General features: G+C 66.0%; 1 protein-coding gene across 1 annotated transcript in view; it reads left to right on the forward strand.

The window, feature by feature from the left end:
• The first annotated feature begins 3,163 nt into the window (after positions 1–3,163).
• GPC1 (glypican 1) overlaps positions 3,164–15,348 on the forward strand; it is a 29,460-nt gene continuing 17,275 nt past the window's right edge. Inside the window, exon 1 of the mRNA XM_004262535.4 lies at positions 3,164–3,791. Within this exon, the coding sequence (XP_004262583.1) occupies positions 3,626–3,791 (166 nt within the window). The 5' untranslated portion in view covers positions 3,164–3,625. The remainder of the gene's footprint in view (positions 3,792–15,348) is intronic.

The raw sequence follows: 15,348 nt of genomic DNA on the forward strand, positions 1-15,348 counted from the left end.
GCCCTGGCCGGAGAAAGGAAGTGGGGGGCAGGGTGCTGCCCTTCAGGACTCGGGGTCACTCCTCGAGAAGACGGAAACGTGGGAGAGCACAGGCCCCCTTCCGAGATGACTCTAAATGGTCCCTTTCTTGTCAGCCCTCCCTTGGTGTAAGCACAGGGCAAATCCGTAACACACCCACTCGTTCAGGGACGATGCCACTTCCTTTTCACGAGCAAACCACTCACCTTCCTCCCTTCCTTCCATTGCACGTCTGTGCCCGCACGTCTGGCGGACCAGGGCCCCAAAGCAGGAGGTGGTGGTCTTGGCTGGAGCCACAGCAGCCACGTGTGGGCTCACGAGGCGCTCCCCAGTGTGACCCGGCCCTGGCTCCCGAAGCCCAGGCAGTGTGGGGGTCCCTCACCCTGGGCTGCCCCAGACAGGCACTAGGTCTGAACGGCAGGGCCGGGGCAGTAAGCGGGGGCCTGGCAGAGGCAGGGACAGCGGAGTCCCAGCAGCTGGCACTGGGGCAGCTCCTCTGGGCTTCATGACCTGGGACGGGCCCCTCCCCTCGCCCAGTAACAGTGTCCACGTCTGTACAACATAAGCACTGCCCTGGGCGGGGCAGCAAGGAAGGGGCTCTGCGGGCCGGGCAACTGGATGCAAGAGGTGAAGGAACACTGCAGGTGCACAGGCATCTCCTCTCCAGGTCCCTGAAGCCCCGTGACCTGGCAGAGCCGCCTCGAGCCGTGACCACCTAGCAGTCAGCTGCCTCCACACCCGGCCTTCCAGCTCCTTGTCAGCAAGGCCCTCTGGCAGGCACCGGCCCCTCCAGAGCCGGAAGGATGGTCCCGCCTGGCATCCCGCTGGGCCACAGGCCAACACCGTGGCAGGGCCTTCATTACTGCCTCCCCCCAGGCCCTGAGAAGGGGCCCCCAGGAGCTGGGTCCACGCTGGGCCACAGCAGCAGCATCCCCCCCGCACAGGCACAGACCTCCCTCCTAGATCCTCACAGAGGAAATAAGGGAACTAAGCTGAGTGCCACATCCAGAATCACGCTGCTGGCAAGTGGGAGGGCCGGGATTTGAACTCGGGTCTGTTCCGTTCGCTCCGGGACAGGACCAGGGAGCCAGCCAGGGCCGGATACCACGACGATGCATCTCCTTTCCTCACGGAGGCTTTCTGTCACTTTCAGTCATCAAGGGTCCTGATGATGGAAAACTGGCAAGAAACTGCACCTGGTGGGGAGGCACGCCTGTGCCCTGGGAAGAACCTCCGCCCCAGCCTGGCCCCTGGCCTCCCCTCGGCCCCCTCAAGTGCATAGAGGCTGAGCACCCACGAAGCCACCCGACATGGAGACCAAGAGGAACACAGCCAGAGCCCCGCACCCCCGGGGAGGGGAGGGTGCCCGGCTGCCACTCCCAGTTCTCCTTACAGCCACTCTCCAAAGGGACACTGCACCCCTCACTTACCCGCTTCCCCTCGACGTCAGGGAAATGAGAGCTCGGATCCAGCTGGGGGCGTGTCTCCCCACTAAGGGACACTAGGGGAAGGGCCCTGGCTGCGAGGGTCGTGACCTCTGAAGGGGAATGACACAGGGACCTTGCAGGCAGTGGTGAGGATTTCTCTAGGGGATGGAGTCATCGTACACCTTGGAGGGGCGTGTGTAGGGGCCGTGCCCGTGACCACCATGTCCTGAAAACCGGCCACGCGAGCACGGCACGTGGACATTCTGGCCACACCCCTGTCTGGAGGCCCAGAAACGCACTGGACGCCGACGCCACCCTGAGAAATCTCCCCGTCTGGCCAGATTAAGAGGAGGCGACAGACCCGCATAACAACGGCAGTAAGCGTGTGTGACTCCATCGAGCCTCCGGCCGTCTGGCTCCTGCCTGACCCGGAAGCACGTGGCTGGAGGCGAGCTCCTAAAGAGAAGGGGGGGCAGGGGCCCGGCGGGCACGGGAGAGGCATCCAGGCAGCTGCACCAGGCACGGGCAAGCAGGGACGGGCTGGCCTGAGCGCTGCACGGGATCTGGGAGTCACCAGCGGGACCGGGCGGCAGGTGCGTGAGCAGGGCCGGGGCCAGCACACTGGGGTAGGGGCCTCCCAGCCCCTCTCACACGATGACTCGGTGTCTCTGGGCGAGGGGGTAGAAGGCTGCAAGGCCCCTCTGAGGCTGCTGAGCCCAGCACTCAGGGAACCCCAGGGGAGGCGTGGGGCCCCCCTTCCTGCCCTGCTGTGAGGTGAAACCATTAGCCCCCAGGTTCGAGGTCTGGGCGCCCTTATTGGCACAGGGTGGTTACCCTGGGGTCCTCTTCCAAGGGTGCCTATTTACTGCATTTCCCCCCATTTCAACCAATCAGGCAACCGGGTCATGGCCTGGTGGTCTCTGGGGCCTTTGCACACGTATCAGGAGAGCAGGAACGGGGTGGGGGAGTGCAGCAGCCGGCAAGGAAGAAACGGAGGTGCCCTCAGCTCCCGTCCGCCCGCACCGGTCGCTCACCTCACTTCCCGCGGCCCGCATCCCCATCCTCTGCGGCTACCAGCACTGTCCACCCGCCCTGCACGATCCCCCGCCGCCTCACTCACTGTCACGCTCTCCTCAGCCCCCAGCAATCTGACCTGTTGTCGGCCCGACGCCATCCCTTCCCCAAGAGGTCACCTGCCACCGCCCAGCGGCCCAAGCCAACGGACAAGCTTCTGCCCCCCTCGCTCGCTTCTCGAGCATCCAAAGCATCACGTGGAGGGGACACAAAACCCGCTGACGATCTCCAACAACTAACTCGTTGGTTTTGCCTCTACGCAGGAACGGGCGCGCGCAAGGTCTAGACTCTTGGCTAGTTTCCCACGTACAGCCCCCCACTCTCCTCCACATTAAAAATCAAGTGTGAGCTGGAGCCGCGGGAGAGGCGGCTGAAATGGGCGCGGGGCGAGGGGCCGTAAAGGCGTGCAGGCCAGGTGCGGGCGGGGGACAAAGGGGACCAAGACTGTGGAAGCGGACGCGCGAGGCACGCGGCCAGGGTGCAGGAAGGCACGGCCTGATCCGAGGAGAGAGAAAACGGGAGGGATGCCGACTTCGGCTGGGGGCGGGGAAGCCCCTGATAGGCGCGCGGAAGGCGTGATGTCACGTCCGGCGGGGGAAGCCCTGCCTCAGCACCCCCCGCCCCCGCCCCCACAGGTGGTGCCGCCGCCCCGGGCGCTGGGAGTGGAGGGCCCGCCCTCGGGGACCCCGGACACGGCCCGCGCGCTCCGGGCCACCCCGCTTCCCTCCAGCAGTCAACAGATCCGCGCGAGCCGGGCGGCCCCGGGAGCAGGACGGGCGCCCCGTGCGCCTCGGATCGCGCCCCCGCGCCGCGCCCCGCCCCGCCCCTGCGCGCCCCGCCCCGCGCGCCCCTCCCCGCCCCTCTCCCGGGCCGCCGAGGGGCCGGGCCGGGACTGCGCGCTCGCCTGCCGCGCTCTGGGCCGCCGGAGAGAGCGGCCGGACCTCGCGCCCCGCGCGCCCCGCGCCCAACCGCCGCCGGCTTTTGTTGTCTCCGCCTCCCCTGCCGCCGGCGCCTCCGGACCGCGAGCCGAGTGCGCCGGGACCTTGGCTCTGCCCTTCGCGGGCGGGGGCTGCACGGGCCCGGCCGGGGGCGCCGCCGGCCCCGCCATGGAGCTCCGGGCCCGAGGCTGGTGGCTGCTGTGCGTGGCCGTCGCACTGGCCGCCTGCGCCCACGGGGACCCTGCCAGCAAGAGTCGGAGCTGCGGCGAAGTCCGCCACATCTACGGGACCAAGGGCTTCAGCCTGAGCGACGTGCCCCAGGCGGAGATCTCGGGTGAGTGACCCGGCGCTCCCGGGTCTCCCCTGCGCCCCCTTCTCTCTCCCGTTCTGCCCTCGTCCGCCCTGCGCCTCCGCGCCCCGAGCCGCCCTCCCTCCGCCCGGGTCTCCTCTGCTCCGCTCGGCCGCCCCCCGGCCCACAACACGCACACCGGCCCCTTCCCGGCGGAGCTCTCCTCGCCGGGCGGCAGACCGGGCGGTCCCCGGCTCGGTGCGTCCTCCGGGACAGGCAGGGCCGAGCTGCGGGGCCGGCTGTCGGGGCGCAGCCGACGGCGGCCATGGGCTGGGGACTCCCACCGGCTGTGCGGCCCTCTCCGGGAGGCGCCTCGGGTCGGCCCGGGGATTCCCGGGGGTCCCCGGCAGAGGCAGCCTAGGGGCCCCGGGGAGGTCGGGAGCGAACTGTCCGCTCGGGGAGGGGCGGGGGCGAGGGTGGAGAGGCTCGACCTCTGCCACCGGGAAGGGAACATCCCCTCGCAGGGATTCCTGCCCGGGGAACTTGTGCTCGCCCGGCACTCAGGGCCGCCTCGGGCGGGGAGTCCAGCTGCAGGTGGTCGGCGCCTTGGATCCCGCCCAGGGGCCGTGTCATTTCTTTGTAAGAGCATCGCCGTCTCAGGCGGCCTCAGCCCTGCAGCTGCCCGCAGTCCTGCCCACACCCTCCCTGCAGGCCTCTAAGGAGCTCTGGGGACTGGAGTGAGGGTGGAGGTCTAAGGATTTCGCAGACACCCCCCAGGCTTTTTCCTCCAACTGCGAATGTGTCCAGAACCACCGTGGGTCTGCGCGTCTGTTCAGGGGGCCTGGGACACGGTGGATGAGAGCGGAGCAGACCAGCTTCCTGCCCTGGGGAACTCCTCCCAAACTGGGGCGGGGGTGGGAAGGGGGCATTCGAGTAGTGACACGGGGGACATGGAATGACCACAGCCACAGGAGTTCTGAGCAAGAGAGGAGTGTGAGGGGCAAGTCCATGGCCGTGTCTTGCTGGGGAATGGGAGGGGGCAGCCAGGCCCTGGACCCCGGCCCCCAGCAGGGCAGGACCCACAGAAGCCTCTGCCTTGATACCTTGACAGCCCCCTGCCCCGGGTTCAAGTCCCCCAAGGTAGGCCTTCCTGTGCCTCTGTCTGCTGGCAAAGCCCTGTCATTGTCAGGGCTGCCACCCTCCCTAGGGGACAGGTTTTGGGGGGCACATCTGGGTGCCTGGGGCCAGCACACGTTGGTTCATAAGCCCCGCCACCCACCATGCATACAGAGGAGCTAATGCCCGGGAATCCCTAGCCTTTCGGTTGAATCCCTTCCCCTGGACACCAGGGTCTCAGGGCAGCTGAGCAGCTGCCCTCACCCAGCCCCGATCTTAGACGGCACTCCAAGGTCCCCTCGCCCCACAGCTCTCCTTCACACGTCCACTCCCACTCGGCCGCTGTGTCCTCGGGACCATCCTAAAGTTGATCGCATCCACAGGCCTCTGTCCCAGTTAGGCTGAGAGACAGAGTGGCAGAGTCTGGGCAGCCGTCAAGGGCTAGGAGAGAGCAGGGCAGGCTGGAGAAGGTGAGGCGGGGCCGGCGGGGGGCTGGGTCTTGGCCTCCTTGGGCTGGGGCTGCAGTGGGTTGGGGACCCGGGACCAGCAGAGTGCCTTGCTGCGCACATGACGGGGGGGGGGGGGGGGGGGGGGCGGTGTACGGCCGCCCAGCAGCTGTCCAAGCACCGTGCCAGCCAGGGCTTCAGGTGCTGCCCCCCCGGGGCCTGGACAGCGCCCCCTCCTGACCAGTGCCCGTGGCTTCTCAGTCCCAGATCCAGGGGCTTCTGGAAAGCTGCTCTCCCCGACCCCCTATGGCTTCAGCCTCCCCCGTAAGCACCTGAACTGGAGAGTGCCCTGCAGGGCCCAGGCCCCGAGCAGAGTGCCGGTGCCACGTGGGGTGAAGGAAACAGGGTGACCTCCCAAGGCAGCGGCCAGTCCTGTCCTCTCCTGCTCCGCACAACTTGGCCGGGCTCCGTGGAACGGGCGCCCTCTGGCGGCCCCGTGGTGACACGCTGCTCTCGGGGATCCGGGCCTTTGGTCTCCTGTCCTGCCAGCCGGCAGGCAGACTTCTCCAGCCTGGGGAGCCCCCGGGGTGGACGCCTGGGCTGGCTGGTGGGGTAGAGACTCAACTGGCTTGCTAGTCGTTGGAAGGGAGGGAGGGCGGCCCTGGGTCTTTGGGTGGGCTTTCCGGCCTGTGCCTGCCCGGGGGAGCAGAAATGGTGTGGGCTCACGAAGGGGGGACCATCAGTGCGCACGGGGCTCCCGCTCGTGACTGTGTGTAGTGTTTTGGATGGACAGCCAGGCGTGGCCGTGATGAGGACAATGGTCACATCCCCTCTTACGGGCTGCACAGCGCAGGTAGCCCTCCCTCCGGCCAGAGCACCGTGTGGAAGGTGAGGGGAAGCTACCTCTCTAGCTGGCTCCCTCTGCAACACTGGGGAAAAGCCCAGCCCCGGGCTGCATCTCACGCACGCACCTTCACACACGCGCGTGCACACGCACACACGCGCACACAAACGCGCACGCACATGCACGCACACACACGCACACGGGCCGGCCATCTTCTGTCTCTGCCTGTGGGGTTGCCTGGGGTCCCCAGATGTCTCCTGAGCATCTGCTCGGCCTCCTGACACTTGACACGGTTTGCCGTGTATCTCTCTGGCCCTTCGCTGAGGCCCTGGGGGCAGAGGCCACCTCTATCTGTACTGTTCTCTAGTAGCCCCGGAGCCTGGCGCAGTTCCTGGCACAAAGTAGGTTCTCAGTCACAACTTGCTGGAGACCCGCACACGGCCTGCTGTATGCCAGCTGTGGTGGGTGGGCAGTGGGAGACGGAGGGCCTGGGCACAGGAGAAGGGGCCTGGACTTTGGGGATGGAGGTCAGAGGAGAGCGTGGGCCTGTCAGTGCAACACGGACTGGTGGGCAGCCCCTCTGCTCCTGGACCCCGGCTGCCTGTGGATTCCCCACCGAGGACCACCCCTTAGCCTCCCAGCAGAAACCGCTGCTTCTCTGTGCCGTCCTGCCCGAGGCTGAGAGCCCTCCGAGTCTGTCCCTTGGCCGTGAGGCTCTCGCAGGCCGTCTGCATACAGCCCGGCCCCACACCAGACGGTTGTGCGCACGCTGCCTGTTCAGAGGGCAGAGGCCCCCGTGTGCCTGGCTTGGGGCCCCAGGGTGGTCCGTGGCCTCCAGCTGCTGCTGTCCCTTCACCACTAGAGCAGCTGAGGTTTCATCATCCCCAGCTTGAGGGCAGGATACGCCCCCCCCCGCTGTGGGGAGAACCACAGGTAGGGGGGCCACCTGCACGATGTGGCGGCCTGGCCCTTGCTGGTGCCGGACACGCCGCGTGCTCCTCCGAGGGGCGGGACGTCCTCCGTGGGCCTGGGCTCAGAGGCCAGCCCTGCCGCGTCAGCCTCCCCGCCACCACCACCCCCGACCTGGCTTCTCTGTGCCTCTGTTTCTTCACGTGTGACAACGGGAAGGCTGCAGGAGGGGTGCATGCGGATGCCATGCACTCTGCGGCTGCCTCAGGCATGTCCTCCCCTCTGCCCCCCGCCCTAGAGGCCCCTGGAGGGCCTGCAGGCAGTGGTGTCTGGAACTTGGGAGCCCTCAGCGTGGGTCCCTCCGCGTGACTGTCTAGCTGGTACAGCGGATGAGGAGGGGTCTTTGCAGACCTGCTTCACAGAAAAGTAACTGAGGCCGAGAAGCCCCACAGCCTTCTTCAGGGGCCTCGGCCCACGTGGAGCTCTGAGGTCTAGAGCCCAGTCTGTTGACTCCAAAGCCGGTGGCATTAACTGCTGAACAGTCCTGGGCTCTGTGTCCTCTGGAAGCCTCGTGCCACCCCAGCCTGGAGGCCTGAAATGGGGCCTCGAGGGCAGGCCCTTATGGGCCACCAGCTGCCTTCTCCTGGTCGTAGACTCCACTGCTTAGGCCGGGTTAGAGCTCCTCTTAACTGGATCGCCTCCTGCGCCTTCTCCGGGGCCGCCCTGCCTCCACCCCGACTGCTGCCGGTGACTCGGCCTTCCATGTGGCCGGGCCTCACCCTGAGCTGGTCCTGGGAGCCTGTCCGGTGAAGGCCTGCCGCCCCTGCCCTGCTAGAGAGGGCTGTTCCAGGGGCGTGAATCAGGCGGCCCTGCCCGGGGTGTACACAGAGGATGGACCAGCTGTGTCCTGCTGGCCGACCCTAAGAGCAGCCCCTGGCGTGTCCCCAGCACCGTGCTGGGCCACTCCCCCAGGAGTCATGGACAGATGTCCCATCCAGGGGTAGGTGAGTCCAGAAGACAAGGCAGGCCGGTCTTGGTAGACTGGTTCCATGCCGGTCCTAATAAGGGACAGCGTGAGCCCGTGGTGGACAGGGCTGCAGGGCCACTGAGGCCTCCCAGGAGAGGGACTGAGGACACTCCCGCCAGGCGGCAGGTGGGCTTCGGAGCCGCGAGGAGAGCAGAGGGTGTGTGGGTGCTCTGGGCCTGTGCTAGGCCACCCACGTGCACGGGCGCAGGTGTCAGCCTGGCTGGTCCTGGACAGGGAGACAGGCCAGGAGAGGGGCTCACCCAAGGCCACGCCGGTATCAAATCGGGCCCAGGCCTGGACATGCCCAGGTGGTGAGAGGTTGGTCAGCTCTCCTATAAGCCAGACCCTCCTCCCTGAGTCCTGGCTTGGTTCAGGAAGATTTCAGACCAAGACTCAGGGCCCAGGCCTTGCCTGTCTGATGTCTCTGCCTGGTCCCTGGCACCAGCTGTGACCACATCTAGCCGTCAGCAGAGCCCTGTGGGGTCAGGTCATCACCCACATTCGGGAGAGGACACAGGCTCAGGAGGGTGAGGGCTCCAGCCCGCGGCACCTACCCCGTGCCAGCTGGCGGCATTCTTGCCACGTGTGTCTAGGAACAGGCCTGGGCAGGTGCTCTGAGCTGCCTGAAGTCTCTGGGCGGATGGTTCAGGCGGAGGTGCTGCAGTCCTCCCCAACCCCAGGCCCTACGCCCTGTCCCCAGCTGTGGGGTGGGGGCTGTCCTGTCCTCCCAGCCGTGACCCCTGCAGTGGGGGCAGGGCCGGGGCTTCCAGCTTTCTCAACTGTTCTTGGTCTCGCCATGGGTGCAAGGGAAGCTCTGGGTGTGGGGGCTGCATGCTGGCTTTCCTGGCAGGAACCTTGGACTCCTGGGTAGATTTAGGAGCTCCTGGGGGGCCAGGCCATACCCACCCCAGCCCTCGTCTGCCTGCGGCCTCAGCGTTGGCTCCCACCAGCTCCTGGCTGGCTCACCTTCCTGGCACACGCACCCCCTCCTGCCAGGTCGGCCCTCCCCACACCCACCCTTGGCACATGCCCATCACCATCCTCCCTCCGGGGCTTGGCCCTGCTGCTCAGCTTCCCAGGCATCCCCAACACACCCACTGCTCTCCAGGGCTCTCCCTGTTTTCCCGGGGTGCTCCCCAAGTCTGGGCAACCTCAGCAGTAAGTACGCTGAGCGCCGCCCGTGTGGTGCCGGGCTGGGCTGGGTGCTGGGGGTCAGGCGTGTGTCCGCTTCCCCCAGCTGCTGACACAGGTGCGGCAGGCTAGGCGGCCTCACAGCAGGAGTTTATTGTCTAGCAGTTCAGAGGCTAGAAGTCCAAGATCAAGGTGTCACGGGCTAGTACCTCCTGAGGCTGTGAGAGAGAAGCTGCTCCAGGGCCTCTCCTGGCTCCTGGGGGTTGCAGGCGATCCTTGGGGGTCCTTGGTCTGTAGTCTCTGGGTTTGTCGTTATGAGTAGGTGTCCCTGTGCTGGTCTGCTTCTGAATTTCACTTTATGGAAATGAGGACACCAATCCTATCAAGTTAGGGGCCCAACCAGTTACACTTGCAAAGACCCCACACTCAAATGAGCTCACGTCCTGAAGTCCTGGGGGTTAAGACTCTGACATACGAACGAGGGCCAGGGTTCGGCCCATTGCAGGCGTGGCACCTCACTCTCGGGTGCGTGCTGCCCAGGGCGGGGATCCTGGGCTCTGGGTATTTCGGTGGGCGGCTCCTCAGGACAGGGCCATGCCACAGGCTCAGGGTCTCGGCCCAGACGTGCACCGGGGCCTTGGTGCTGGAGTGAGGGTGTCAGACCATTCTCACCCCCACCAGCCTGCAAGCTTCTCAGGAAAATGGCCAGAGCTCTGCACCCTGTAGGCCTTAACTTCTCCAACTCCAACTGAGTCCGAGAGGAGGGCCGGGGGCCACTCATTCTGACATTCAGAGTCTGGCAACTGCCGACCCGCTGTTGCATCTCACTTGTGGCACGTCCCAGAGCCTGGCTGGGCAGTGAGGGGCTCAGCTGATGACCTTCGTGGGGGTCAGGGGCACCCGTCTGGGAGAGTTGTGGCTCGCTGGCAGCAGCTTGCCGTGGACAGGCTGGGGGTCCCCCCACAATAAGTGCGAGGGCCCCTGAGCAGGGCACACAGCGTGCGGGGCAGGGTGTGGGGAGGGGAGGTGGGCAGGCCGCTGGCTTCTGGCTCCGTGGTCCAGCCGAGGACACTGGCTGCCGATTTGTACTAAGTGCTCCCTGGGTTCTAGAGGCTTGGCTGGATGACAGGCCAGGCCCTGCGGGCTCTGTCCACCCTGCTCCTCACCATCTGCCCTGACCTCGGCCCCCTGGAGGCCCAGCGCCCTGCCTGCCGCCCCTGCTGCATCTTGGAGGAGGAGAGCTGTGCGGGCTCGGGCTCCGGCGGGGGGAGGCCAGGCAGTTTGTGACCTGGCCGAGTCCGGGGCTGCGGGGAGGCAGGAGATGGAAGATGGGGTCCAGCATCAGGTGAGGACCAGCCAGCAGCACCGTGAGGCAGGCCTCCCATCAGCTCGCGCGTCTGCAGTGTGGTGGAGCCCAGGGCCCTACAGGTGGACAGGATGGACAGGGTGGCCACAGCCGGGCCTGGGGCCAAGGAGAGCACCTGGGCTAGAGCAGGCCAGCAAGCGGAGGCCCTGCAGGCCTCGCCTTCCTCACCACTCCTTCCCACCCACTGAAGTGTCCAGGAGCCAGCCCCGGCCTCGGTCCAAGGCCCTGCGTCCTTAAACCGTGCCCTGGCCTCCACTGGCCCGTTGCCTGGCAGCCCCTCCCAGCCTCCCAGAGCGGGCAGGACGGGGTGCCTGCAGGGCAGGCCGAGTACCACCTGGTGTGCAGGTGGGGAAGCTGGGTCCCAGAAAGGGGTCCCCAGTGCTCAGAGCCCTGTCCCTGGGTAGCTTGTCCTCCGTGGCCTTGCTGCCCTGGCCCAGGTTTGTCCCAGGTATCTGGTGTGGGCACCGGGCAATGGTGCTACCCATTGAGGGGGTGCCCCAGAGAGGAGGAGGTCAGGGGCGAGCCCACGCAAGCCTGCCTCGTTGGGGCGCTGGGGTGCATCCGTGTGGCCCTGTCCTTAGGTGCTGGGCGTGCGTTCCAGGCTGCAGGGGTGAGGTCGGCCAGAGGACAGAGCTGGCGGGGAGGCCACAGAGCTCCCACAGGTACAAGGAAAGACGGGCCCTGGCAGGCCCCAGAGGACTGAGGGGCTCCAAGGCTAGGACAGGTGGGCGAGCCCCAGGAGGGGCTGGGTGGGGTGTCCGGGAGAGGAGCCGGCCTAAGAGAGGTGCACGTGAGGACTCGGGCTGCAGGAGGGCCCGGCCAGCCGGCCGGCAGGAGACAAGGTCAGGCTCCGCTCAACTCTAGCCCAAACTCTGCCAGCCCACCACCTCAAGGAGGGCCTGCTAAGCTCAGAGCTGGTCCTGCCGACGGGCACCAAACGCCCGCGCCCCGCCGCCCCGCCTGCTTGGAAGGGACGAGGAGAGGCTGGCCAGGCAGGAGGCAAGGCCCTTCACCCTCCTACCCGTCCATCCATTCATCCGCTCTGTGCTCACCCTCAAGCTATGGGCCCCACCCCCGGAAGGTCAGGGTCTAGTGAGAAACCCCGCAGTCCAGAGCCAGGCAGCCACTGGCCGTATCCTGAGCCGCATCTGCGCCCCGGCTCTTGGCCCTGGGGGTGGATTAGGCTGCAGTGCTCCCAGCAGCCTGAGGGATAGGCCAACACGTCTCCCTCTCAGGCGGGCAGCCAGGCCCTGGACAGGTGCACCTGGCAGCGACTGTGGCCCCGTGTCTCCCTGGCGGGGACATTACTTGGGCCCGCCATCAGCACCAGAACCTGTGGAGGTCTGTGACCTGTGCACACCTTCGGACAGCATCCCCAGTGCTGAGGCCCACTCTCTGAGCCTGAGGGTGGCCGTACGGGCTCGTCTGTGTGTCTAAGCGCATCCTGGGGCCACCTGTGGACATCTGGGCCCTGTGGTGAGCCACGTGTGACGGCTGTGTGCGTCCTCGAGTGTCTGGGGCTACAGAGAGTACATCCCACCCACTGGGACCATCTGCAGGCCCTGGGGAGACAGATGATGCCACCTGCTTCAGGACCGGCTAAGGTGTTCACTCCCACCTCCCTTCATCATGGAGTTCGGGACACACCGGACCCATAGGGGTATTTTAAAGGGACGAGGCTCTTAAAACGTTAAGCCCCGCCGTCCCTGACCCCCCTCCCCTGGCCTGGCAGTGGCCGCCCACAGGACACTCCAGGCGCCTTGCTGGTCTCCCTTCCAGTGACCTAACGCCCAGGGACTGCCACCTCCCCGTCACTGTATGTTTGGGAGCTGCTGCAGGTCAGACACACAGCTGACCGCCCCAGGATAAAGTGGGTGTTCCCAGCCGGGAGCCGTTCCCGGGGGGTGGTTTTGGTTGTCACAGCATTTAGGGGAGGGGACAGGGAGGCCAGGGACCCCATGAAGTGCAGGACTCTCCTGAACAGGTGGGAGGTGGCTTCCCGAAACGCCAGTCCCACCCCATGAGGAGCCCTTGAACCGAAGCTCTAGGCAGGATCGAGCCAGCAGGAGAGGGGGCACCCCTCTGCTTTGGGGCCAGGATGGCCTTGCAGGGATGGTGGTGGAGTCAGCTCCAGAAGGATGGGCAAACTGGGGTGGACAGACGTGGGTGTGCAGGCAGGTCATTTGAGGCTGGGGTCCTTCACCAGGGTGCACCGGAGAGGCCCAGGTTTAGGGGTCAGGGAGTTCATGAACTTGACTGAGAAAGAAATTAATCTCCTTTTTTGCTAACCTTTAGCATTTCTTGTTACTATGAACAAGGCGACGATGACATTCTAGAATCTGGGATTTGGTCACCAGTGGAAACTGCTGATTTTTTCATGTCCCTTTACGTTTGTAGCAAATATCTCAAAGTACCGTTTCCACTCACCACAGCTCTGAGTCTCTGATGGGCATCAGGCCTGCAAGATGTCATAGGAAAGCGCATGGGCACCACCTCACGCACCTGTTCATAATGTTCCGACGGCTGCAGCACTGCAGCTAGCTTCCTTCATGATCCTCTGCATAATTTTTTACTTCATTACTTCTTTATTCTGAGAACGGGTCTGCAGTCTTCAGCCAGCGGCCAAGGAGGCCCAGGGCCCAGAGAAGAGGAGGCCTCTGGGCGGCGGGCTGGGCCCCCAGCCAAGGCGGGAGGGCCGGTGGAGCGCCACGTCTGCCCCAGGAGAGCCAGCGGGCCGTCCGGGAACTGGGGCAGAGCGGGGGCCCGGCCAGCTGCCTGCGGGTGAGGGTGATAGGGGCACAGAGATCAGTCTCTCTGAGTCACTCGGTGGTGTTCCTTGAGCTCCTACTGTGTGCCGGGCGCTGTCCTCGGTGCTGAAACGCAGCTGCAGTGCCCTCCGCGCAGGGACTGGAAGGGTGTCAGGCTTCACGGGAACTGCAGCCTTGCTGGCCACGGCGACCACGTGTTACTTTTGTAAGTTATAGGTAACGAGAAATAACGTGTGGGTTTAGACACACGCATGTGGTTTGGAACCATACATGTCCCCCTTGACCGCACAGCGAAGACCCCTCCCAGCCTGGGGCGGCCCCTGGCCCACGTGCCGCTCGGCCACTCGCTGTGAGCCGTGGCCTTCTCGCCCCATCCTCCCCGAGGGCTTGAGGCACTCGCTCGGACACAGCTCCCCTCCTGGCCCGAGGGTCCCACGCTGCTCTTGCAGGGCTCTTGCCTTGGGCCCCCCACCCCAGGCATTCCTCCTCTGCTACCTAGAGTTTTCAAGGCCACCCCCCGGCCCAGGGCCAGTGTCCTTTGGATCCAGTGGCCATTCCCAGTGGCGTGTGTCTTAGGAAACAGGTGGAGCCCTAGCAGAAGCCAAAACCTGGTCTCCTGGACCCGGCCACCCAGCCACCAGGTTTCAAGTCTGGCGCCATGCTCCCTCGCTGTGTGACCTTGGGCCAATTACTGAACCTCTCTGTGCCTCAGAATCCTTTTCTGTAAAATGGGGATGGTAGCAACACCTGCTGTGTGGAGTGGTTGTGAAACTGGGTTCTCGTGTGGAGTGCTCAGCACGGGGCTGTGTCCTGGGGGGCATCACGGCAGGCGGGGGAGCCTGTTGGAGAGACAGGCCCATCCTTTCCCCAGAGGTGGCTGTGGGGAAGAGTGCCCCCTGGTGGGGAGGGAGGCCAGCCTGCGTCGGCCAGGCCCAGGGATCGACCCCACCCCACACTGGGGGTCTGAGGGATCGGGCTGGAGAGGAGGGGCTCCCTGGTCACTACTGCTGCTTCCTGGGTGGCGCTGTCTCGTGGTGTTCCGTGTTCCCCCTTGGCTGGCCCTGGTCCTGAGAAATTGGGAACTGCAAGAAGAGTTGGCTGCAGGCCCCTGCTGGAGGGGCAGCCCGCGATGGAGTGCTGCCCCAGCACAGGGCCGCGCCGCCAGCCAGGGGGGCTCTTGGGGCAACCTGGGAGGGTGGCCGCCAGCCAGGAGGGCTCTTGGGGCAGCCTGGGAGGGTGGCAGCTGGTATTCAGACATGAATCCCAAGCAGAGGCCCAGGGGCCCTGCAGGCTCTGCAGAGACGTCGGAGGGTGGGGGAAGACAGCGCCAGCAGGACCCCACTCACGGCCAGCCCACGGCTAGCCTAGGGGCCTGGCAGCCCGCGTCAGAAGGGGCCTCTCCTTGCCCAGGTCGTGTGGGGCCTGTCCCCGCCCCTTTGACCCCTCTCTGGGGATGGCGCTGACTGCCCCGGGCGGGACCGTCCCCCCTCGCCTGCTGGATGTGGCTGAACAGAGCGGAGACCAAGACACTGGGTGCCTGAGGGAGCAGAATTCCCGGGCTGCCTAGACACCTGGCCCTTCCCTGACCGATGCGTCAGCTCGACCACCCTGCAGAAACTGAGCTGGAGAGGTCAGGAAGTAGGCTGGCCCACCCGTTCCCACAGCCCCCAGGCCCCACAGGAGGTCAGGGTCCGTCTCTGGGGAGCCGGGAAGCGGGCAAATGCCAAGGTCACCCGGCTGCCCAGGTTGGGAGCCCTCCGTGTGCTTGGGTGGTGGGGGCCCTTTCTGGTGGGTTTGTGCTGCTGCGGGAGTGTCCCGGCAGGTGTCCCTCCCGTGCGGGGCTTGGGCGTGGCTGCTGGCCCCGTGGGCTCCTGCCCAGCTGCCTGACGGTGTTCTAGGTCTCAGCAGCTCCTGGCCACTGACGGGGTGGTGCAGGCTAGCAGGGTGGCCAGGCCACCACTCTGCCCTCATCTTCCAGGAGCCTTCATCTCCGTA

Source organism: Orcinus orca, chromosome 7 (genome assembly GCF_937001465.1).
Source record: "Orcinus orca chromosome 7, mOrcOrc1.1, whole genome shotgun sequence".
Taxonomy (NCBI): domain Eukaryota; kingdom Metazoa; phylum Chordata; class Mammalia; order Artiodactyla; family Delphinidae; genus Orcinus; species Orcinus orca.